General features: G+C 42.7%; 1 protein-coding gene across 6 annotated transcripts in view; it reads right to left on the bottom strand.

Annotated features, from left to right (window-relative positions):
• Nucleotides 1-4,298: 4,298 nt before the first annotated feature.
• The window catches only part of LOC125457837 (histone deacetylase complex subunit SAP130-like), a 56,136-nt gene continuing 35,176 nt past the window's right edge, over nt 4,299-25,258 (bottom strand). For 3 of the 6 annotated variants that reach the window (XM_059650963.1, XM_048542495.2, XM_059650962.1), the window contains exons 14-21: nt 19,374-19,548; nt 18,433-18,537; nt 16,245-16,606; nt 15,242-15,499; nt 14,420-14,545; nt 12,750-12,853; nt 9,223-9,336; nt 4,299-4,889 (exon numbers count right to left, since the gene is read on the bottom strand). In XM_059650963.1, the coding sequence (XP_059506946.1) occupies nt 4,689-4,889; nt 9,223-9,336; nt 12,750-12,853; nt 14,420-14,545; nt 15,242-15,499; nt 16,245-16,606; nt 18,433-18,537; nt 19,374-19,548 (1,445 nt within the window). In that variant the 3' untranslated portion in view covers nt 4,299-4,688. Of the gene's footprint in view, nt 5,905-9,222; nt 9,337-12,749; nt 12,854-14,419; nt 14,546-15,241; nt 15,500-16,244; nt 16,607-18,432; nt 18,538-19,373; nt 19,549-25,258 lie in introns of all 6 variants that reach the window. The other 3 variants (XM_059650961.1, XM_048542496.2, XM_048542497.2) reach the window with 3 other exon arrangements.

The raw sequence follows: 25,258 nt of genomic DNA, 5'->3' as shown, positions 1-25,258 counted from the left end.
CCAAGAATCTAGTCTACTGCATTCGCTGCTCACAATGTGGTCTCCTCTACATTGGGGAAACCAAGCGGCGACCACTTTGCAGAAAATCTATGTTCTGCTCGCAAAAAAGACCCTGAACTACCTGTTGCCTGCCACTTCAATGCACCACCTTGCTCCTTGGCCAACATCTGTCTCTGGCTTGCTACAGTGTTCCAGCAAAGCCCAACGAAAGCTGGAGGAACAACACCTCATCTTCCGCTTGGGGACCCTACAGCCCTCCAGACTCAATATTGAGTTCAATAATTTTAGGGCCTAAACTCTCCCATGTCCCAGCCCCCCACCCCTTGTTACCACATAGGCTGCCACTACACACCCACTGTTGTTAGTCACTAACAGTCCCCATTAACAACTATTCACCCTCCCAGCTTGATCGTTAGCAACTCTTTTGTCTGTCCAACTGTCTTTCTCTCTCTTTGGGCTCTATCCTATCATTTATTCCCTACCCCACCCACCTCCCTATTTTCTGCATATAAACTGATGTTTTCCTAGCCATCAGTTCTGAGGAAGGGTTATCAGACCCAAAATGTTAACTCTGTTTCTTCCTCCACAGATGCTGCCTGACCTGCTGAGCTTTTCCAGCAACTTTGTTTTTGTTCCTGATTTACAGCATCCGCAGTTCTTTCGGTTATTATCTAATATCTCCTCTTTGCCTTCCTGATTTCTCCTTCACTCTTTATATTGAGATTCAATTGAACCAAGCTGTCTATATCTAAAATAAGATTCTCTTATTCTTGACTAGAACCTCAATATCTTTATTCATCTGTTGTTCCTTGGTCTTCCCACCTTATCCTTCGCTCTCACAGGAATATAATGCCTCTAAACTCTCGTGGTCACACTCTTGAACACATCCCACTTATCAGTCGTCTTTTTACCTGCAGACAGTCTACTCCAATCAACTTCAACTGAAAACATCCCCTATGTCTACACCCACACATTTCTGGTATTACTCAGAGCAAACCTACTCATAACTGAATGAAGGTGAAAGAAGCTGAAATTACAAGAAATGCAGTTGGGATTTGGATGGCTCAAAAGTTAGAAGGGGGCAAGGCTTTTCATACATTATTAGCGTTGTCTAACTGGGCAGAGCTTTGATGGGGATGAAATACAGGCAGCAGAGTTTTGGCTGAGCTGATGTAAATGTGCCAGGGTTAGGAGGCTAGTCAAGAGATTACCACAGTAAATCAAATCTGGACAAATCCAAACCATAGATGGGTCTCAGGGAGGGACAGAAGCATCAGAATTTGCACATTAACCCACATAAATCAGCCAATTTATTTTGCATTATTCAAGCACTTGGCTCTGGTGTAGTAGCTTATCAGACTTTTCAGTGTCAGCACATACATCTGATAACTTGCTGCAGGCAGTGTCTCTGGGACAAATACGACTGCCTAATGTGCCATTATGTTAGAGCTATATACCAGAAGGAAGAGAGTAATTGTGGTTGCTCATTGGCAATTACTATAATGACTTAGAACAACGATTGCTTGAGTTGGCAGCATCAAGTTGGCATAATTTGGGGAGCATGATCAGCAGAGTACTGCTTTAGTTAGTTCTTGTGTCAGAAAGCTATTGCTTTCTGCCTATGACCAGAATCTCAGAAAGGAAAAATACAGACTTCAGAAATAGAAGGAGCATACAGAAACCAAAACACCTGGCAGTTCTAATATCTCTTAAGAGATAATATAACAGGGCATACAGCTCAAAAGACAATTTTTTTGCAGGAAATAAATAAACTAGTACAGTGGTACAGGTCCTGGGGCTGGTATGAATCAGAACTTTTTTTGAAGGTGTAACTATTATGTGGAACCATTTATGAAATACATTTGGAATTTCATAAGGGATTCAATTCCTAGATTAGGGCTCTAGGAATTGAAGGCAATGTTTGCATGGTTTGACGATTGGTCAGAGGTAAAAATAAGTCCAGAATAAATGGTTTGTTTTTAGGATGGCAGGCTGTAATCAGTTAGTAAGTGTCAGAAATCAAGTCCAAGCTACTTAAAAATCTATATCAGTGAATTAATGAGGGCACCAATTATATCAAAGTTTGTTAACCATACAAAGCTAGGTAAGAAAGTGGACAGATCAAAGGAAGCTGCACAATGTGAGTTGATTATGTGACTGGGCACAGCACTGGCAAACAAGTGCAAAATTATTCACTTTAGTAGAGTGGAAAAACAATGGTTTCAACCAAAGGATCTGGTGTCCTCATAGCTGAATCGTAGAAGTAGTTAATATGCAGCTGCAGCAAGAAATTAGGAAGGCAAATGGTATTTACCCCAACCCCATTACAGTAAAGGCTAAGAGTAAGGAAGCATTTGATAGATCACAGCTGGAATGCTGTGTACTGTCTTGGTGACCATACCTAAGGAAGGGTATTGGCCTTAAAAAGGGATGGAAGTATTTCTTTAGATTAATTCCTGTGATAAAATGCATGATTCCACAAGAAGAAATCCAGTAGAATGGATCCATATTCTCCAGAATTTAAAATCTCATTGAAATATAAATGTTTCATTGGGCTAGAGAGTCTCAATCAAAGAGTTATAGTCCCAGGATAAGAGACCAACCATTTGGGATTGAGATGAAGAGAAATTTACACATTTAGGATTGTGAATATTTGTAATCCTCAACTACAGAGATATGCAGATGCTGAAGAGGTGTATTTTCAAAACTGAAATTGGTCAACCTTTGGGCATCAACAAATCACAGCATCTGTGGATCAGGCAGGAATGTAGAGTTAAGGGAGTTGTTATGTAGATTGAATGGCACAGCCACCTGGTCGTCCCCTGCAGCTTTTTGTTTTTAGAGGTGTAAGACAAAATGCAACACTGATAGCTACATGATTTTTGACACCATGTGCCAATAATGTGAATCTGTCACAATCAGATCAAATGCAGCCTTATTCCTACAGCACATGGATGCTGCTTTAACTAAGACAACTATTCATAAAACAGGAAAAGATTTTCCATCCTTTCTCAGTTGTACTTCCAGCAGACCAGCAGGTAAATCAGAAGTGGAAGTTTGCAAATTGGTGAATTGGATGACAAGTCAAATGCATACTGGATTGAGATATGGAGACATTAGTTACTGTTTTGATTGAATGCCAGAGCTTGTGGGGTGTTTGAAGGTTGGAAGGGGTCTGTGCTAGCATGCTGAGTACAATCAGTACCTGCTCCCTTGATAACATTAAGAATTTCACTCCCACGCTGTGCCTCCAAACAGACAAGTGGTGTCTTCTTTCTCTCTGTGACAAATTAGCATCCTCACACTTGCCAAATATGGGGCCTGCAAGTTGTTTCCACTTTCAGTCTGTTACCAAACCCTGGCAAAAGCCTTATTTCCCATAAGCGGTATCCCAAGGAATGGAAATATCAGTGGGGTTAGAGGATATCTCCCAGTAAGGAAGAAATCTCAGTGTAGTGGCAATGTGGTCCATTTGGATAAATGAAGTCAAATTGTAAAAGCAGCGTTGAAAAATTGAAATATACTCCTTAGGACCTGAAGTGATACATTGGAAAGAAATATTTAAACTTTGAAGTTCAATGTTACAGCTTAGACCTTTATTGCTATAAAGTAAAATGAATAAAAATCACCTTTAAGGGAAGAGAGAGAGATTGGAAAAGATACAACACTTGCCATCAAGGAGTGTGTTAGGGATGGAAAGTGTTCATTGGAACAAAATTGCAATGGATAGGAATGAAACTGGACAAAGAAATGATTGGTTTTTCTTGAAATATGCAGTCAGTCAGCCCTCAGTTACAGTGGTCTGAACCCAAAGACTCTCCATGTGCAGAGGCAGTTATATCTCAGGAGATCTGTCTCAGTACAGTACAACTGATCACACTTCAAAGGAGCAAGGCAAGTGCAGTACTGTATCTTCAGCACTGATCACAGCCCCAAGAATTAACATGCGAACCTTGGGAAGACTGCACAGATTGCAGACAAAGAATTGAGGAACTGGCCTAAATTGACCAATAAACAGCCTCATGAGCAGCAAAATTATCATAGGCCATAGACAAAAAAAAGAACAACTAGCTTTAGCCCAAACTTACTTTTCAGTTAGCTACCTGGTCAAATGCCTCCCCACATTCAATTGCTGTGGCCAATTCAGTAAGCTAGGGAGGCTCAAGAACCAGCAACCAAAACAGGTAGCATGGCCACAGTTTTGACATGGTGTGAACTTTGGAAGATACAAACAGATAGACACACACTGAAAAACTATAGAACTCAGAACATCTGATTTTCCAGGCAGTGTAGCATGATTGGTATAAAAGCTTGTACTGTTTATTAATGATCTCCAAGTGTATATGTACAAGAAACTGCAACACAAACTACAAACATTTCACACAAGATCACCTCACAACAGGGGCAGTCCAGGCTTTACCTACTCAACCTTCTCAATTACAAACACTACTGGTCAAACACCAAACACATCGAGTGCTAAGAGGCAAGCAGTGTGCGGGGAAGGAAGAAATGCTGCCAAGTCTAATGAGAAATGTGCAAGCTTTCATTTTTGCTTTTAAAAAAAACTCAGTTATTTCACTTTTTGAAACTTCTGATAGAAAGATAGTCACATGGTAAGATTTTGTACTTCACCAGCACAGGAATCTGGTGTAGGGAGAAACTAGAAATTAGCTGAAATAATGCACCACTCAGTTCCACTCAGCCTGGTGAGAGAGAAAGAGATGTGGAGAACTGACTTCCTCTGCACACCATGCGACCAAAAGCATAAAGCTACTCTTTGTAACAGATTTACAATTCTGTCGTATGTCCTGTCGACAGCCACTCCAAACTCGCAACACAGTGAGGGTCCACCAGCAGATGGGTTTGATTCGCAAACACCTTTTTCTCCCCTAGATGAAAGCAATAGAAATTATTGGGATTTTCTTTTTCTCATTGAGAAAACAGTAATTCAAATCACTCCCAGTCATTACAGCAGACCACTGAAATGGGACGGACTTTCAGGACAGTGAAACAAGCACCAAGGATGGCCACGAAAGCCACCCCCTCTAAGATACAAACCTCTTCCACCCGTAGAAGGGGAACACAAACTCTGATTGAGGGACCTCTTCCTCTGCCACCTACATGCACTTGCATGCTGACTAACTTCAGGCACTGGAATGGGATCATGCTTCACATCTGATCTACAGCCAGGCTTCTCAACTCCAGCAACTGACCGAGGTCGCTAATCGTGATGAGTGAATTAGCACACACTCTTGCTCTGTAGATCAACAGAGGTAATGAGCTGTGGCTAATTAGGAGGAATGGATAATTGATTTGTACAAAATTCATGACCCGGCAATACCAAGCTAACAGGGCAAAACTGTGGGCCGAGGTGAATTTGTTGTTTCAGAATAGTTATCCAGTGCCAAAAAAAGCATAGGAGGAATTTGTTCTGGTCTTTTAGCTCAGATGAAATTTCCTTGGCAATAAAAGTTGTTTAAATTGGGTCAAAATAAAAACCTTTTTGTAGGTTATCATGACTTTAAAAGGGGAGTGGGGACTTAGAAATCAACCTATCACTGTCTGAGCAACAATGGAAGCGCTATAGGGAAGATGAGTGCGTCTTCTGCTGTGACCACTGGACACACTGCAGCAGTGTTCACGTTCTATAGAACCTAACCATCTCCTGCAAATCTCAGCTTTATTTAGATACCAAACTAAACATCTATACAGTGGCTTTAAACAGATACTATCCAACATGAGGTTTTAGGACTTTTCTTTCCTCTTCAATTTAGACACTTTCTTGACTGTGCCATTTTTGTTGAGCAGTTTCAGAACTCTGTCCTTATGATCCAGAACCTTCATCATGGTATCTTTGGCCTCAGTGATCTGGTCAATAACCAGTTTGCAGCGTTGCATGTTTCCCTGTGAATAGAATCGTGCACAAGTAGTTTGACACATGTCAGAAATAAAACCCAATACGTACAAAATTTAACAATCAGGTGCTACACTGGTGAAAATTATCAAGTTATCAAAGTGATGAAACTCTGTGTTAGGAATGAAGTGGTGTGTGGGTTATAGGGGGATGGGTCTGGGTGGGATGCTTCAAGGGGTGGTGTGGACTTGTTGGGCCGAAGGGCCTGTTTCCACACTGTAGGGAATCTAATCTAATCTATACTTGCTGCCCAAAAGTACAGAACTACTGCCTAAAAGCACTCTAGAAATGTAAATCTTTTGGGCGGCACGGTAGCTCAGTGGTTAGCACTGCAGCCTCACAGCGCTAGGGACATGGGTTCAATTCCAGCCTCAGGTAACTGTCTGTGTGGAGTTTGCACATTCTCCCTGTGTCTGTGTGGGTTTCCTCCGGGTGCTCCAGTTTCCTCCCACAGTCCAAAGATGTGCAGGCTAGGTGGATTGGCTATGCTAAATTGCCCATAGTGTTCAGAGGTGTGTGGGTTATAGGGGGATAGGTCTGGGTGGGATGCTCCAAGGGGTGGTGTGGACTTGTTGGGCCGAAGGGCCTGTAGGGAATCTAATCTTGAAAAAAAAGATAAATACATTCCACTGACTTTGTTTTAAAAGGAAGAGATTAATATGTGATACATTTCATGTTGTCCAATTTGGGGCACCTCAGTTTATCCAGTCCAGATGCAAGGCCACCCCAATTCATCCACCAAGCTCATTTCTTACTCTGGGCCATTCTATATAGCCAGCTACATGGCACAGCCTACCCATTCCATTTTTCATTCAAAGGACTTATTGATTTAGTTACCCAGCATTTATTTCCCATTCTGAGCTACCCCTTGAAAGGTGATACCTCGAGTGGTGACTTAATTCACCCAAATGGTTCACCAGGTCATACAGTCACACAGCATGGAAACACACCCTTCGGTCCAACTAGTCCACACTGACCATGTTCCCAAACTCGTACCACCTGCATGCGCTTGGCCCATATCCCTCCAAACCTTGCCTGTTCACATACTTATCGAAATGTCTTTCAAACATTGTAACAGTACCTGTATCTACTACTTTCTACTACAGTCTACTACTGTTCATTCCACACTAAAACCACACTGCGGTTTGTCCTTTTTAATACTTTCTCCTCTCACTTTAAAAATATGCCCCCTATCTGTTTTGGAGTCTCCCACCCTAGAGAAAACACCTTTGCTATTCACCTTATCTATGCCCCTCCTGATTTTATAAACCTCAATGAAGTCACCCCTCAATCTCCCATACTCCAGTGAAAGAAAAGTCCCTCAAACCCTGCTTTCCCGGCAACATCCTGGTAAATCTTTTCCGAACTCTCTCTCGAGTTTAATAACACCCTTCCTATAACAGGGCAACCAGAACTGCAAGGTGTACTCCAGAAGAGGCCTCACCAACACCCCGTACAACCTTCACATGACATTCCCAGAGGACAGACATGAATCAACCAAATCAGAAATGTGCAGGTACAACAGGCTTCCTTTCCTAGAGGACATTGATGAATCTGTTGGGGTTACTTTTAGCCGCCAACACACTACAGTAGCTTCTTGATGAGTTTTTTTATTGACATCAGCTATTTATCACCAGTCTTATTGTAAAACTGAACTGACACACCCGCTACAGCAACTGCATTCCTGAGTTTCTGACAATGTTCCATGTATTCTAAAGTTCATAAATAATGCTGGACTACAGGTATAAACAGTTCTGGTGTTAAGAAATCCCATCTGAGATACCCTATTCATGCCTGAACAGCAAGCTACCACTGCAGAATTCTATTCCAATTCATTTCCAACAGGCTTCAAAACTTATGGAACTCTTGCTGCTTTCTCTGCTTCATCTCATTCAGCACTGATGTATAATATTTGCTAACAGCACCCACTGAATGATGAGTTTGTTTGTACCTTGTCCATCCCACACTTGTTTTAATTCATTCAAGAAAGCAGGGTGTTGCTGCCTGGGACAGCATTTGTTCCCCATCCCCAATTTCCTGGCGGTAAGCTACCTTTGTGAACCACTGGAATCCATGTAGTTTAGGTACTGCCACAATGCTGCTCAAGAAAGGAGTTCCTTTTGTTTATCATTTATATAAATAATTTGGAATGAGAATATAGACTAAGATTATAAAGAGACCTCGATAAATTAGGTGAATGGGCTCAGGTGTGGCAAATGGAGTTTACTTTGGATAAATGTGAGGTATTGCATTTTGGTGATACAAACAGGGACAGGACTTGTTAATGGAAGGGCTGTGAGTGGTGTTGTAGAACAGAAAGACCTAGGGGTTCACTTACATGATTCTTTGAAGTTTGTATCACAGGTAGACAGAGTGGCTAAGGAGTGTTTAGCATGCTTGCCTTTATTGCTCAGATCTTTGGCTATAGGAGTTAAGACGTCATGTTGAGGTTGTACAGGATGCTGATGAGGCCTCTTCTGGAATACTGTGTCCAGTTCTGGTCTACCTCTTATAGGATGTATAGTATTAAACTGGAGAGGGCTCAGAAAAGATATACCAGGATGTTGCTGGGTATGGAGGGTTAGCGATATGAAAACAGACTGGAAAGGCTGGGACCTTTTTTCACTGGAGCATAGGCAGTTGAGGGGTTACCTTATTGATGTTTATAAAATCATGATGGGCATAGATAGGGTGAATGATAAGGGATTTTTCCCTAGAGTGGGGAAGTTCAAAACTACATATTTTTAAGGTGAGAGGAGAAAGATTTAAAAAAGGATGAGGGGTAACTTTTTTTTAAAGCTGAGTGGTTCGAGTGTGGAATGGACTGCCAGGGAAAGTGGTGGATGCAAGTACAGGTACAATGTTTATAAGGCATTTGGATAAGTTCATGAATAGGCAAGGTGTGGAGGAATATGGGCCAACGCTGGCAGGTGGGACTAATATAATTTGGGAACACTGTCAGTGTGGTCCTTTTGGACCAAAGGGTCTCTTTCTATGCTGTATGTCTGTATGACTTTGACACAAGAACAGTGAAGGAACGGTGACACATTTCCATGTCAGGGTGGTGAGTGGCTTAGAGAGAGAACCTTGCAACTGGTGTCCTTTTCCTTCTGAATGGAAGTTGTTGTGAGTTTGGAAGTTACTATTTTAACTCACTCACATACTAATTATCTGAAGAGAAAGCAAATTTTACTTTACAGTCTAATATAGACCTGTATTTAGCCTGCTCATGTTAACAATCCAGAGGTGGTACCTTTGTAGATTTTCCAAGCTACTGGACAAGCACCTCATATGAAATATCCACATACCTGGATCAGCTCGTTGATTCGATGCATGTCATCATCTGCAGCGGCTTTCTTCTTTGGAATCAGTCCTTCCTGTAATGAAGCCAAGCGGCTGTATACATCATGTTCCAAACTTGTCTGCCAGTCCGTATTTAAGGGAGGAAACAGACAAAAAAAAGACGTAAGGAGGAAGTCCAAAATCGAACATTTTGATAATTAACTACACCAAGTAAATCCTTGGATAACATGATATTCAGCTGGTTAACAATAAAACACTTGGTTTTCCTCTTCAATTTTATCTTGTTAATGTATTATAAACTATAAGTTAGTTTGGGTATCTTAATCCAAAGGTCCACTTTTCAAATACATACCTTGAAAGAGTGGTCGTCAACTGACAGTTATACACTATTCTCAACAGAACCATAAGATGTAGGAGCAGAAGTAGGTCCTATGCCCCATTGAGTCTGGTCTGCAATTCAAAACTGATTGGATAATCCTCAATTCCATTTTTCTTCCATACAGTCAGAGTCATACACCATTGTCCCCTCCTTCCCCATAACCCTGAAATCAAAAATCTGCCCATCTCAGCACTGAATACACTTAATGATCCAGCTTCAACAGCCCGCTGCAGTAAAGAATTCCATATTCACTATTCTTAAAAAAAATCATTTCCCCTCAATGAGCGACCCCCCTTCTCTGAGGTTATGCCCTCTGGCCCTAGAGTCTTCCACAAGGGCAATTAATTCTGTGAAGGACCACAGAAATCTTGCATGTTTCAATAAGGCCACCTCTCACTTCTCTGAACTCTGTTAGGTACAGGGCCAGTCTATCAAGCTCTCCTTGCAAGAAAATCCTCCCGTGCCTGGGATCAATCTAGTGAACCTTCTCTGGACTACCTGTGTCTATCCTTAGGCAAGGGGCCCAAAACTGTTCAGTGTTTCCAGCTGTGATCTAGTGCCTTGTATGTTTTTAGCAAGACTTCCAGTAGGTGGCAGAGGAAGAGGTCCCCTAATCAGAGTTTGTGTTCCCCTTCAGGTGGAAGAGGTTTGTATCTTTGAGGGGGTGGCTTTCGTGGCCGTCCTTGGTGCTTGTTGAATGTGACTCATTGTCCTGAAAGTCCGTCCCATTTCAGTGGTCTGCTGTAATGACTGGGAGCGATTCGAATCACTGTTTTCTCAATGAGAAAAAGAAAATCCCAATAATTTCTATTGCTTTCATCTAGGGGAGAAAAAGGTGTTTGCGAATCAAACCCATCTGCTGGTGGACCCTCACTGTGTTGCGAGTTTGATGTGGCTGTCAACAGGAGATACAACAGAATTGTAAATCTGTTACAAAGAGTAGCTTCATGCTTTTGGTCCGCATGGTGTGCAGAGGAAGTCAGGTCTCCAAATCTCTTTCTCTGGAGGGGAAGCTGGGCGGTCAGCAACAGTAAAGGGAGCAGCAGGTGATCCTCCTAACTAAGATCAATGTTAAAAGTGACATGAAGTGATGTAGGAACAAAACTAGATAAAGATAGAAGATCAAAGGTAGGGCATTGGGAATCTGAGTGGTGTTCAAATAAGCAGGCAAAAACGAAATTGAGCAGAGACAGTTGAATGGATGATCATGATCTTGGTGATGATCTTGTCCCAGAGATTGTCAGTCACCACTGAAGGACAGATTGGAGTGTGTCAGGGGTGCTGTGGAAGGAGATTCCTGCTACTAAAGTTAGGGGTTCTTTTTGCTCTCTAGGATGATCCTTGAGCAACTGTCATTTTGGGAAGTGATAGCAAGAACTAAGTAGCATTGGATGTGAGCATGGCACACTTTCAAATTCTAAAGGAAATACAGAAACAGAAGGACTAGGTATATCCATGTGCATAAATTAAACAGGTCAGTTTAAGGAAGCAATTAATGCATATGGTATCTTAGGCTTTATTAACAGGGATACAGAGTACAAGAGAAAAGGTAGCTCAGTTGAATTGTATAAGATACTAATTCGACTTCAACTGAGGCAGTGTGCTCAGTTCTAGAGGTAACAGAATTGGAATAGGAGCCATTGTTGGTAATACCCTGTCCATGACAATGGCTTCATGACAAGGCAGCCAAATGGAAACCAAAGTATTTCCAAGTTTCAGGAGTCAGAAGGAGTCAAAGCTGCAACTAGGCAACACTAGCCCTGAGAAAGGGAGTGATGGCCTGTACCCAATTCTGCAGCATTTATGGGAGAGTACTGACAGCATAAGTGCAAGGTCACAGAATATTACAAAGGATGGCACAGCCTCTCTTCTGAGGTGTTTAGCATAAGGCTATCACACAGGGTTGAAGGATTAACAGCTGTTTTACGTACATAAGGAATTTCACTGTTACCAATATACATGTAAGATACCAAAAATACTTTATGTAGAGTAGGTGTCGATTCTTTATTTATATTGATGAACTTTACGTACACAAGGTAAGAGCTTCCATAGTATTGTATTGGCAGTGGCACCACTTCAGAACCACTGAAATGCTAATGGCAGCTTCACATCAGTAGCAGTATTTGTGGAAGCAGCATTCATACAACTGACAGAATTCTAATCCAAAGAAGATGTCCATTATTCTGAATTGCAAATAGCCATATATAATGGTTGAAACTATTGATCAAAAATACCAATGGCATTTTAGCTGTTACTGAAAAAGTATCACAAGAGCTGCACAAAAATAACAACGCACAATGTATCTTGCAACAATACAGCTGGTGATTAGTTAACAAAGTTCACTGTTTACAATTAAACATAAAAAATATTCTGTAAAGCATCAGTGGCAGATTTAGATTTAGCTAAGTCACCACACAATGGGTCCTTTGTTATAATGTAGTGATGCAAGAGGCTGGTGAACTTCAAATGAGAGAATATCTGGTGACCACATAACCTGAATTGATCTCTTTAAATACCTAAATTGCTAGGTGACCAACCTAGCTTTGCCCCTCGGAGCTGGAAGACATAGGAAGCTAGATTTTCAACTTGAAATGAAAGACTCAGCATTACGATCCCTTCTGGTCAGTGATATCAGGCTGCTCCTACTCACAAGCCAAGCCAAGCCAAGCAACATCCTCAGCTGAATAAACACCAAGTTTATTAAACTATCCGTGGTAAAGCTAGCAGAAGTGACTCTAAAGTTGGACAGTTATTGTTAAACCGCCCAACGACCTCCATCAAGTCCCAGAACGCTTATTTATTTTTAAAAGGACCCAGTTCAAACAGGACATTTTCATTGTTCACTGGAAATAAACCATTTTCAGTGAACCTGTGGCAGTTTCAAAACATCCATTTCGGCATTTTCTGGTGGGCAAGGATGACCTCTTGCCTGTGGGACGTGCTCACAGAGTCCCGATTCCTGCTTCACAAGTCAGTGGGTGAACAGTACTGCTGGTATTTCTGTGACAAAATGCTGCCAAGGCTTTTGGAGAAAAGAACTGACGTTGTCACTTTCAACCACCAACTTTACGAAAGACAGGCTATTAATAATGCGCCACCGTGACTTCCACCGCCCCCTCGCAAACTACACTTTCCCTCTCCAGCTTTACTTACCAGCTGCATGAGTTGTGCGGCGCAGAGATGCACTTTCCAACCCTGGGCCTTGCAGACAATTCCTTTCTGATTGGCTATCTCCTGCAACGTGGGTTTCTTCTCCTCTGCCATTAAAGCAGACAGAACAGGTCAGAAAAGGCACCAGTCAAGGTTATTAGACAGCAAGATCAAACTTGAAGCAAAGGGAAATTTCCTGAACTTATTTTGGTTCTCATCAGTGGAAGTGAAATCTTCTGGAATATTTGAGGCCAGATTAGAAGCATAACCCTGCCATAGGGATATGTCTAATAGTCTCCAGCCCTCAAATCCTGCAAAATTTAAAACAGAAGCAGACTTCTGACCAGGAGTTTTTTTTGCACAATTTAGCTGATCTGCACAAAGTAAACTTGAAAGAAAGTGGGTCATTTCTGTATCATTTTACTTTGCCTGCAAGGATATACACATTGCATGAAAGTAATAGCGAGTCATGCTCCTTTGGTTTAGCTCACTTGGTGCTCTCAAGCAGAAGGCTGAGTGTTTAAATATGGATTTCTTATCCAAGTTGACAGTCCAGTAAAATCCTGAGGCTGCTGCATCACTGGAAGTGTATCATGTGTTATTAAATATTAAGCCAAGTTGGTCTATTTTAATGGTTCTGATGTATTTTCAAGATACTTTGATAATACTTATTCTGGCAAACAGTTCTCCCACAGCTCTCACCATCACCGAAACACTGACTAACTGAATATTTACCCAAGATTTATGGCTCTTGCAATGTGCAGAACACATACATTTGTGGGATGGTTACTATTTGACAAGATTACAGGAGGTCTCAGAGACTGTCAACTAGACGTCAAACTTCTGCTCTTCCCATTCCACCAATGACAAATATCAATTGACAATTGATTGACTATCCTTCAAATATAAGACCATCAAAACCAACAGTTTACAAAAATTATGGGATATGGCCTCAGCTGGCTAGACCAGCATTTATTGCCTGCCCCTTTCTGCATTGAAAGGGATGTGGACTCATACAATAAGTACCATTCTTGCATGCAGAGGCAGTGGAGGATCATTGCAACAGAATAATGCAGTTCTTACTGGTGCTTAGTAGGGTCCAGTAGTTGGAGGCGGCAGTGCACTAGCAATCCATAACAGCCAGGCTAATAATGCTATTAGGTTGTGGGTCAGAGTGCTTCCATGGTAGAGGATAAATATGAACACAAAAATCTGTAAATAGCAGGTGGCCTATTGATCATAATAGCTGTAAAAATCCATTTAGTTCACCAATGACCTTCAAGGAAGGAAATCTGCCATTCTTACTCCAAACATGCAACAATGTGGCGGATTCTTAACTGCTCACTGGGCAATTCATGATGAGTAACAAATGCTGGTCTAGATAGTAATGTTGACGTCCAATAATTTTTTTTTAACGAAAGTTTCTATTGCAAACAGTTTACTAAAAAACTACTGTTTATTATTATATTATCATGTACTAGATACAGGATTAGACACACAAAGCACCTCGGCTGTGTACGTGTACATTGAAGTAATAACCTTTCTTAAGGACACACGATGTTAAACAGGTTGATAAACTCTGTTCCAAACAGAAAGCCATTTGATTTAGAAACATTCACTGTTCAAATGGGTCCCTTCAGTCAGACATAGCAGGAATGAAAAATAAAACTGACCTTTGACTTTCACATCACTGTATCTCTGGAAATGATGGTAAGCTGCCTTCCAAGGGTTCCTGTAATGACGAAGCAACGTGACTGGGGGTCTAGGGCGTACAGGAACATATCTCACACCCTCTTCATCTGCAACATAATATCAAGTTGGAACGAGGGGGTTACAAAGGGTGAACAACAAACAATGCCGCAATCCCGATACACAGAAAACCTTAACCCACCATCCCAAAAGCACATGGTCACAGATTCCACAAACACATAATACGACAATGCAGTGGGAACAAACGTGAAATTAGACAGACACAGGTGAACAGAGAAATACTGAGCTGCACTAGAACTGAAGGCATCCTCAAACAGTTGTAAGGTTTCAAATCACCTCTGACTGATTGAATTCCCAAACCGCTGATAGCCAGGTCCTGACATTGATTACCCTATGCTTTGAACAGTCTTCAAACATTCAGGAAGTAGAAAATCGCCAAGGAGATTTTTATAGTTTACCTGTCAATGGGATCACACACTACAACTAAATAACATTTTGAAGTCTCTGTGTAACTTTAATAAGTGACTTGAATAATCCTCCAAATAAACCATTTGCCTGATTATTTTTATGGATGTTGAGACAATCAAATTAACAAGGACAAGCTCCATCACCAGGGGTGCCGATACCAGTCCTGCTCCAGGGTGGGGCAGAATGACCAGCGCCATTAACACCACTCCCCACCTCCAGGGCATAGACACCAGCCCCACTCTGTACCTCTCCCATTCCCTCAGGGCTACAGACGCTAGCCCATTTCCATTCCTTTTTCAGGCACAGAACTATTTTACCTATATACTCTTTGGGAGGCGATTTCCTTTTCTCTGCTTTCAGGACTACCGGCTTGCTGGTGCTGTTCTTTTCTTCGTCTGTGCTGTTTGTTTCCATCATTTCGCTCTCTTCTGTGGAGATGACATGCTGCTGTTTGCGGGGTTTCTTCCGAGGGGATGCACCAGGCAGCAGTTCATTGCCAGGAAGACCAAGGTTATTCACCATCGGAGTCAGAGCAGCTGAGCTCACTGACATGGACTGTGACGATGAGACCGTAACTGGGATTAGGGATGGAGAAAGAAGGGTGATGAAAGAGTGAGGGACAGAGAGGGAAGCAAAGGAAAAATGAACAAACACCTTCAAAAGAGACAACCATATGACCATTTACCACACTCTAAATGAAAGCAAACAAAATGAAGGATCCAAGCAATCTTTCCTAAGGCCCTGGCCACCCCATTCTAAAACATCAATAAATTCACTAGAATGAAATCTTTCGATTAAATGGGGATGGGAGGGGGTGCTGGCTGCTCCCTCCCATAGCAACACACCTGCAGTTTATTCAACAGTTTCACACAATTGCACAGCCAGCAGAAATGGACTACTGGAATCCAAATGCACTAAAATACAATTTTCTCCGCCTATACTCCTTTCTCGAAGTCTATTAATTCACTTCTTCTTCCTCAATTGATGCAGAATATTGCAATCATGTGTTTAAGAGTTCTTCTGCAAGTGTGCAAAGACATATCAGTGGCAAGTGTGAACAACTCAAGACATTTACAAAGGACAGTCTTTCTTGACACTTTGCTGACCCCGATGCTTCCTGGCAGGCCACAGAATATCGACCTTTAAGCTACTTTAAGATGTCTCTCCTCTCTCACCTATACACCAGTTAAAAAGCATTAATACACACAATACCCAGGCAGAAGGAGAACTCAGTGCACTAGACAACTGTTCAAATGCATTTTCTAGCAAGTATTTGACTGAATGTAAACTATTGTCCATGAGGAAGAGAACTTCACTTACCAGACACTGGCTGCGGCGCGTCCACAAGCTCGCTCTCTTGTTTGATTTTAGCCTCGGGTAATGCTGAGCTCATAGAGACAGGAACAGAAATGGCGACCGGCTGCGACGGAGGAGCTACCACTGTGGCCATGGAGACTGAGCTTGAAGGCGTGGCAGAGACAGCCGCTGTAACAGTTGACAAGGCTGTAGGTTGAGCATGAGGGGCTGCTGCTGCAATGAGGGTTGGGATTGGTGGCTGAGGCTGCTGGGAATTCGGCTGTCCCAGCACAGGCATTTGCTCCATACTCTGGCTGCTGACCGCCTCCATGGCAACAGCCACTGGCGCAGTCATGGAAACGTGGATTTCTGGTTTGGTTTTGGCACTGAAAAGGTGGGGCGGGGGGAGCGGGAAAAAAAAACGAATCAGATTAAAACACTGCAAGAAGAACATCAATTGGTTCTTATCCAGGAAGGACAGATTGGATCAGCAATGGCACTGATGGTCACAGAAACACCAAGTAAGAGGGACGTGGATTTAAACCACCTTCCGAAAAACCCAAACACATTAATCTAGGCTGACACACCAGGGCAATATTGAGGGAGTGTGTTGCAGCAGTTTAGATAAACCAAAGCCCTACCTGCCATCTAAGGAGGGACATAAAACATCCCATAGCATTATTTCAAAGGCCACCAGGGGAGTTTTGCCCATTGTCCTAATCAATACTTCTTCTTCAATCAACGTGACTGAACGAGAACATCTCCACAGATTGCTATTTGTGGGAGCATGCTGTGCCCAAATTAGCTGTTGTATTTCTGACATTTCCAAGGCAAAGTACTTAACTATCTGTAAAGTGTTTCAAACGTGCCCTGAGGCTGTAAAATTAATGCAAACTTATTCTCTCTTTATCTATCGGGGTGCCGATTATCTAATGTCTTACTTGCATATCAAACATCGGTGTGCAGAATTCTGCCTGCATTAGGTCAGCACTCTATGGGTTGAAATTTACCCTGCACTCATTAACCTCATCATATACAGCGAATCTCCTCACCAGAACATCACTACAAATCCCATTGAAGACACACAGAAGCGGCCAAGCCTTATGATCTGACACAAGGTGCCGGTAACCTGTGCCTGCTCCTAATTTGACAAACTCTCAGGATCTGGTAAATGAGCAAGATAAAACCAGCTTCTTCAAACAGACTGTTTAAAGCATGTCTGTCACTTGAGTCATTTCTTTACATTGTGCTGAAGTACTTCAATTGCCTTACAGGTACTGGTTACGGCTCCAGGTTTCACCTTAACATTGCCTCCAAAGTCAGTAGCAGAAAATCCATATGCAAGTGTCTATTCTAATCAAAACAGAAATTTCTGGAAAAGCTCAGCAGGTCTGGCAGCATTTGTGGAGAGAAATCAGAGTTAACGGTTCGGGTTCAGTAAACCTTTTCCAGAACAGTTCAGAATTCTAGCATCCGCAGTTCTTTCATTTTGTCTATTCAATCTCTCCCTTTCACCAGAGCTCCTTGTTGAACTAAGGAGTCACTGGCAACAGTAAAAATAGCCTAAGTCTTGACCAACAGGCCAGGCAGCATCAGAGGAGCAGGAAAGCTGATATTTCAGGTTGGGACCCTTCTTCTTTCCGATTATCTCTAAGTCTTGACTCGTTGGATAAACCTAATACATTGACTGTTACCAGTATTAAAAACTTGGGATCATCCAGAAGGTTTTGATATTTGGGCTGGATCATTAATCAGATTTATTTTCTCTCCTGTTGCCAAGTCTTGACCAGGAAACTCGTGAACCCAAGGGCCGAGACTAGCTCAGAATAATTATCTACCAAGAACAAGCACGACACCAAACAGTGGTCAAACTCGGAGATTTTCTTAGCCTAAAGGATTCTGACCATGCAGAGAATCCTCAGGATATTTATTATGAGGTGATCTGTTACGATACAGGAATGACCAACACTTCAGATACTTGTCTCTCACAAACATTGGAGCAAAGAACCACAGACGTTAAAGATTTTAAGTTAAAACATAAAATGCTGCAAATATTCAGCAGCTCTAATGGAACCTGAGCTGTCAATGACCCAAAACATTAAAACATCCGTCTACACTGATACTGTCAGATCTGCTGAGTATTTGCGGCATTTTCTGCACAAGATGTAAGAGCTTGAAAAACAGAAAAAGCGCACCCAAAAGAATTCCTTACCCAACTGGTCGTGGGGATCCTGATGCATTTCGCATTGTGCCATCTAGTCGAGGGCTTGTAGCCTCTGTTGGCTGTGGAGGAATGAGGCTTTTCCGGATAGCCAGGCTGCAAACAAAAAAAAGACAATGTCTTGGTGAGCAACATCATAGCTCGATTTTTTTGGGCAACACAATGTAAGCCAGAGGCCCTAATAATGAAGTGGTGATTAGAAGTGCAGTCGCAACTTAATGGCATTTCAACTGAAGTCCAGCTGAACAAACATACCAAAGGTCAGAGGGCCTCAGTAGAACACGAGACTCCAGGCAACTAGATCAGGTGTGTAGAAACCCGAACAAAATCATTGGCTCCAACATACCCAGATTAAGTGTGTGTGGACTAAACCAAAATTCATTGGCATCGCTTTCAGGACAACTGCTCTGCCTAACAAGTCAGTTAAAAATCTTTTCAAAACAACCACATCAACCAACCTGCATAAAACTTTAACAATGGCACTTAGTCGAGTTTGTTTTGGCTAGGGGAACCTTATTTGTTGGTTGTGGCTGTAGAAGTCTGCTGCATGGGAACTGCTTTCAGATTTGAGAGGTATTGACAGCATATGGATTGAGACTGAACAGCACTCCCAACATTGGGAATGTTAGTTCACTTGCTATATTGAGACCAGCAACCACAGAACTGCCACCAACGACCCCCCTCCCCACCCCCCCAAGGATCCTTGAAAAGGTTTCTACACTCGGGTTGGGTAATTTCAGATGTATTGTCTCATCTCTTAAAACGTACTGACACTACAGAAAGATGATGCTCAATAAACATTAGTCAGGACTGATTACACGTCCTTAAGCTTCTGATAGTTTTGCTTCAGCCTAACTTCAAATCACAACTCCCCTGTAATCTCTGTCCCTATTGAGCTGACCAAGTATAACCAGCTTTTTAATCTCTCTTACCCATCAGAGGCAGGCTTCTTACGCAGAATGCTGGGCCGTGGAGACGATCCCGGTGCTGGTGCAGTCGTACTGCTGCTCTGAGTGTGGGTCTGGATCACCGTGGTCACAGCAGGCGTTGCATTGAAAGTGCTGATAGGGTTTGCTACTATGGTGGCTCCATCTGTTAGCACCACTGCTGAGAAATAGGCACAGGTCAGTAGTAACAAACTTGCAAATCCAACACACGCCAAGCTCAGGGACATTTGACATTTTAGCTAAAAAGAGTAACTGGTATTAAACAAGTCCCAAAAAACAAAAAGGTGGAAACTCAGCAGGATGATTCAAGCATCAAACCGTAAAAGGGTGAAGACCTCATCATTTGAACCCTGAAGCTATTATACACCTATATCCTATACAAATAGTAATTACTGTCCAATTTGATGTTTGTGCAATGAGAACATCATTCCCCATCTCCCACGCTCAGTATTTTGTGAAGTGATCCTGGGCAACAGGTCCTTGGCCATAGGTAGAAGCAGAGCACAATGTATCTGATCAATTCACAATGGAGAGTACAAGTGCTCTCTATTCAACTACCTGTGACCCTCTTGGCAACGTCATCGAAACTTTTCTATTTCTATGTCTCTTTCTAGAATGTCCCAAAAGCAATTACAACAAATGATTCCTCTTTTCAACTGGAGTCACCAGGGTAAATTGGGAAATGTGGCTGCCAATACACACAGAATCCCAAAATGTGATAATGACAGGATAAACAACTTTATTAATTTTTTTGCAAGCTAAATATTTCCCATTGGACACTGGTGCTGAAGTGAGAGAGAAACCACACTCCAAGACTTCAAATTAGTGCCATCAGATTGTTTATGTCCACACGTGAGGCAGACAGGGCCGGTTTTGCTCGAGAGATAGGACTTCAGATAGTCCAGTATTTCTTTACTCATACCCTGAGCATTCCCCAGACTTTGTCCTCCTGCTTTGAGTGGAACTTGACTGTCACTTCTAACGTAACCACAACTGACATTTTGTTCCTTAATGCACTAATGATACCCACCAACACCACTCAAGTCCTCTAATATCTGTCAGGCTTAGAAATAAAGTAGGAACTGCAGATGCTGGAGAATCTGCGATAACAAAGTATACAGTTGGATGAACACAGCAGGCCAAACAGCATCAGAGGAGCAGGAAAGCTGACGTTGAGCCGAGACCTTTCTTCAGAAAAGAAGAAGGGTCTAGGCCCGAAATGTCAGCTTTCCTGCTCCTCTGACACTGCTTGGCCAGCTGTGTTCATCCAGCTCAACACCCATTACATCTGTCAGGCTGCCTGGTCAACATTCAGTTTCAGGATTAGGCAGAATTTCTTTCAAGCAAAACATTGCTGACTGACCCTACCACAAATACTGTTCGTTCATCATTGTTTCTGCATCATCAATTTATAGGCATGACTTCAGCTAGTTAGGTTCCAAGTTCTACAATTTCCTTCCTTAACCTTTCCACCTTTGTGTCTTTTTCTCCTTCGGGATCCCCTATTACACATGAATCCGCCCAAGAAGATCGTCACCTGCCCAATGCCCCCTTTTCCCGGCAATTTTGTCTGGCAACTTTCTCGTGTGAAATGTCGCATTTTACAACATTAAAGTCACTGAATAAACACAGGTTTCCCCCCTGGCTTATCAGACGAGTAACAGAGGCTCTGCTAGACAACAGACAAAATTTATTAATCCTTCTTTATAATTAAAAGTATTAGGAACACATAAATGAGCTACTACGCCTCCAGGCAACTAGGGCTAAGCTCAAATAGCCAGGTCAAATAAATTACACAAACTAATAAGACAAATCACAAGAATCGCAATCGTACAGCACAGGAAACACTCATTTGCAAATTTACTGGACTAGCTCAGCAAGTCTGGCGGCATCTGTGAAGGAAATAACAGAGTTAATGTTTCGGGTCCGGTGACCCTTCCTCAAATTCTGTCCAGTTCTGAGAAAGGGTCAGCGAACCCGAAACATTAACTCGGTTTTTTGCCTTCACAAATGCTGCCAGACCTGCTGAGCTATTCCAGCAACTTTGTTTTTGTTCCTGATTTACAGCACCCCCGCAGTTCTTTTGTTTTTTTACCTATTTGCAAATCATGTGTACTCCTTGAAAAGGCCAACAACTTGGATTTGTAAAGCATCTTATAACGTAGTAAAGCATCCCAGCACAGGAACATTCATAGATACATTTTAACAAGTGAACAAGTGAGGGATAATAGAAAAGTTACCCAAAAGCTTGGTCAAAAAGATAGGTCTTAAGGAGCAATAAATCCAAAAAAAAACCCCACACTCCACTGCCCTTTCCCCATATTGTAGTAAAATTTATTGCGATTCCCTTCTAATTGGGAACTCCAATCTCTACTTTCATTGCCCCTTTAGACAGTGTATTCCAAATCTTAACTCAATACATTTTTAAAAAAATACAAACTACCTTAGCAGTTGTCTTAGCAACTATGTTCAATCTTTCTCCTCTGGTTATTGACTTTCCCACCAATAGTTCTCCATGCTTACTTTATCGAATCCTTTCACAATTTTCAATACCTCTATTAATTTTTTGCCTTAAGCTTCTCTGTTGTCCCTCTACATAACAGGCAGACAGAGCAAGGATCCCCTGTGGCCGCTCCCCTCAATGACAAGTATACAGTTTTGGATACTGTGGGGGGGGGGGGGGGGGGGGGGGCAGGGGAACCTTACCAGGGGTAAGCCATGGGGTAAAGGTCTCTGGCACAGAGTTTGTACCTGTTGCTCAGAAGGGAAGGGGGAAGAGGAGGAGAGTATTTGTCATTGGGGACTCCATAGTTAGGGGGACATAGGAGATAGGAACGAGAGAGACTCACAGTTGGTGTGTTGCCTCCCAGGTGCTAGAGTCGGTGATGTCACAGATCGTGTTTTCGGGATCCTTAAAGGGGGAGGGTAGCAGCCCCAAGTCATGGTCCACATAGGCACCAATGACATAGGTAGGAAAAGGGTTGGGGATGTGAGGCCGAAATTCAAGGAGCTAGGGTGGAAGCTTAGAGCTAGAACAAACAGAATTGTTATCTCTGGTTTGTTACTCATGCCACGTGCTAGCGAGACGAGGAATAGGGAGAGAGAATAGTTGAACACGTGGCTGCAGGGATGGTGCAGGAGGGAGGGATTCAGGTACCTGGATAATTGGGGCTTATTCGGGGGTAGGTGGAACCTCTACAAATGGGATGGTCTACACCTGAACCAGAGGGGTACCAATATCCTGGGGAGGAAATTTGCTAATGGTCTTCGGGACGGTTTAAACTAATTCAGCAGGGGGTTTGGAACCTGAACTGTAGCTCCAGTGTACAGGAGGTTGAGAGTAGTGAGGTGATGAATAAGGTTAAGGTCGCAGGAGTGTACCAGCAGGCAGGAAGGTGGTTTGAAGTGTGTCTACTTCAACGTCAGGAGCATCCGGAACAAGGCGGCTGAACTTGCAGCATGGGTTGGTACCTGGGACTTCGATGTTGTGGCCATTTCGGAGACATGGATAGAGCAGGAACAGAAAAGGTTGTTGCAGGTTCCAGGGTTTGGATGTTTCAGCAAGGTCAGGGAAGGTGGTAAAAGAGGGGGAGGTGTGGCACTGTTAGTCAAAGACAGTATTACGGTGGCAGAAAGGACGTTTGATGAGGACTTGTCTACTGAGGTAGAATGGGCTAAGGTTAGAAACAGGAAAGGTCACCTTGGTGGGAGTTTTCGACAGGCCTCCGAAAAGTTCCAGAGATGTAGAGGAAAGGATTGCAAAGATGATTCTGGATAGGAGCGAAAGTAACAGGGTAGTTGTCATGGTGGACTTTAACCTTCCAAATATTGACTGGAAATGCTATAGTGCGAGTACTTTAAATGGGTCAGTTTTTGTCCAATGTGTGCAGGAGGGTTTCCTGACACAGTATGTAGATAGGCTCACAAGAGGCAGGGACACATTGGATTTGGTACTGGGTATTGAACCTGGCCAGGTGTTAGATTTGGAGGTAGGTGAACACTTTGGTGATAGTGATCACAATTCAGTTACGTTTACTTTAGCAACGGAAAAGGATAGGCATATACTGCAGGCCATGAGTTATAGATGGGGGAAAGGCAACTATGAGGCGATTAGGCAAGATTTAGGATGCACAGGATGGGGAGGGAAACTGCAGGGGCTGGCACAATTGAAATGTGGAGCTTGTTCAAGGAACAGCTACTGCGTGTCCTTGGTAAGTATGTACCTGTCAGGCAGGGAGGAAGTGGTCGAGCGAGGGAACCGTGGTTTACTGAAGAAGTTCAATCTCTTGTCAAGAGGAAAAAGGAGGCTTGTGTAAAGATGAGGCATGAAGGCTCAGTTAGGGCACTTGAGAGTTACAAGTTAGCTAGAAAGGACCTAAAGGGAGAGCTAAGAAGAGCCAGGAGGGGACATGAGAAGTCTTTGGCAGGTAGGATCAAGGAAAACCCTAAAGCTTTCAAGAGGTATGTCAGGAATATAACAATGACTCGAGTAAGATTGGGCCAGTCAAGGACAGTAGTGGGAAGTTGTGCGTGGAGTCCAAAGAGATAAGAGAGGCGCTAAATGAATATTTTTTGTCAGTATTCACACAGGAGAAAGACAATGTTGTCGAGGAGAATACTGAGATACAGGCTATTAGACTAGACGGGATTATGGTTCATAAGGAGGTGTTAGCAATTCTGCAAAGTGTGAAAATAGTTAAATCCCCTGGGCTGAATGGGATTTATCCTAGGATTCCCTGGGAAGCTAGGGAGGAGATTGCAGAGCCTTTGGCTTTGATCTTTATGTCGTCATTGCCTAAAGGAATAGTGCCAGAAGACTGGAGGATAGCAAATGTTGTCCCCTTGTTCAAGAAGGGGAATAGAGACAACCCTGGTAATTACAGACCAGTGAGCCTTACTTTGGTTGTGGGTAAAGTGTTGGAGAGGATTATCAGAGATAGGATTTATAATCATCTAGAAATGAATAATTTGATTAGGGATAGTCAACACGGTTTTGTGAACGGTGGGTCGTGCCGCACAAACCTTATTGAGTTCTTTGAGAAGGTGACCAAACAGGAGCATAAGGGTAAAGTGGTTGATGTGGTGTATATGTATTTCAGTAAGGCGTTTGATAAGGTTCCCCACGGTAGGCTATTACAGAAAATATGGAGGCACGGGATTGAGGGTGATTTAGCGGTTCGGATCAGAAATTGGCTAGCTGTAAGAAGACGGAGGGTGGTGGTTGACAGGAAATATTTATCCTGGGGTTCAGTTACTAGTGGTGTACCACAAGGATCAGTTTTGGAGCCACTGCTGTTTGTCATTTTTATAAATGACCTGGATGAGGGCGTAGAAAGATGGGTTAATAAATTTGCAGATGACACTAAAAAGTCAGTGGAGTTGTGAATAGTGCGGAAGGATGTTGCAGGTTACAGAGGGAGATAGATAAGCTGCAGAGCTGTGCTGAAGGATAGCAAATGGAGTTTAATGAGGAAAGGTATGAGGTGATTCACTTTGGTAGGAGTAACAGGAATACAGAGTACTGGGCTAATGGTAAGATTCTTGGTAGTGTGGACGAGCAGAGAGATCTCAGTGTCCATGTGCATAGATCCCGGAAAGTTGCCACCCAGATTGATAGGGTTGTTAAGAAGGCATATGGTATGTTAGGTTTTATTAGTACCGGGATTGAGTTTCGGAGTCACGAGGTCATGTTGCAGCTGTACAAAACTCTGGTGCAGCCTTGTTTGCAGAGTACTGCATACAGTTCTGGTTGCCACATCATAGGAAGGATGTGGAAGCATTGGAAAGAGTGCAGAGGAGATTTACCAGGATGTTGCCTGGTGTAGAGGGAAGGTCTTATGGGGGAAAGGCTGAGGGACTTGAGGCTGTTT

The sequence above is a fragment of the Stegostoma tigrinum genome, chromosome 14 (genome assembly GCF_030684315.1).
Source record: "Stegostoma tigrinum isolate sSteTig4 chromosome 14, sSteTig4.hap1, whole genome shotgun sequence".
In the NCBI taxonomy this organism is placed as follows: Eukaryota; Metazoa; Chordata; class Chondrichthyes; order Orectolobiformes; family Stegostomatidae; genus Stegostoma; species Stegostoma tigrinum.
This window is presented reverse-complemented; position numbering and strand designations above follow the sequence as displayed.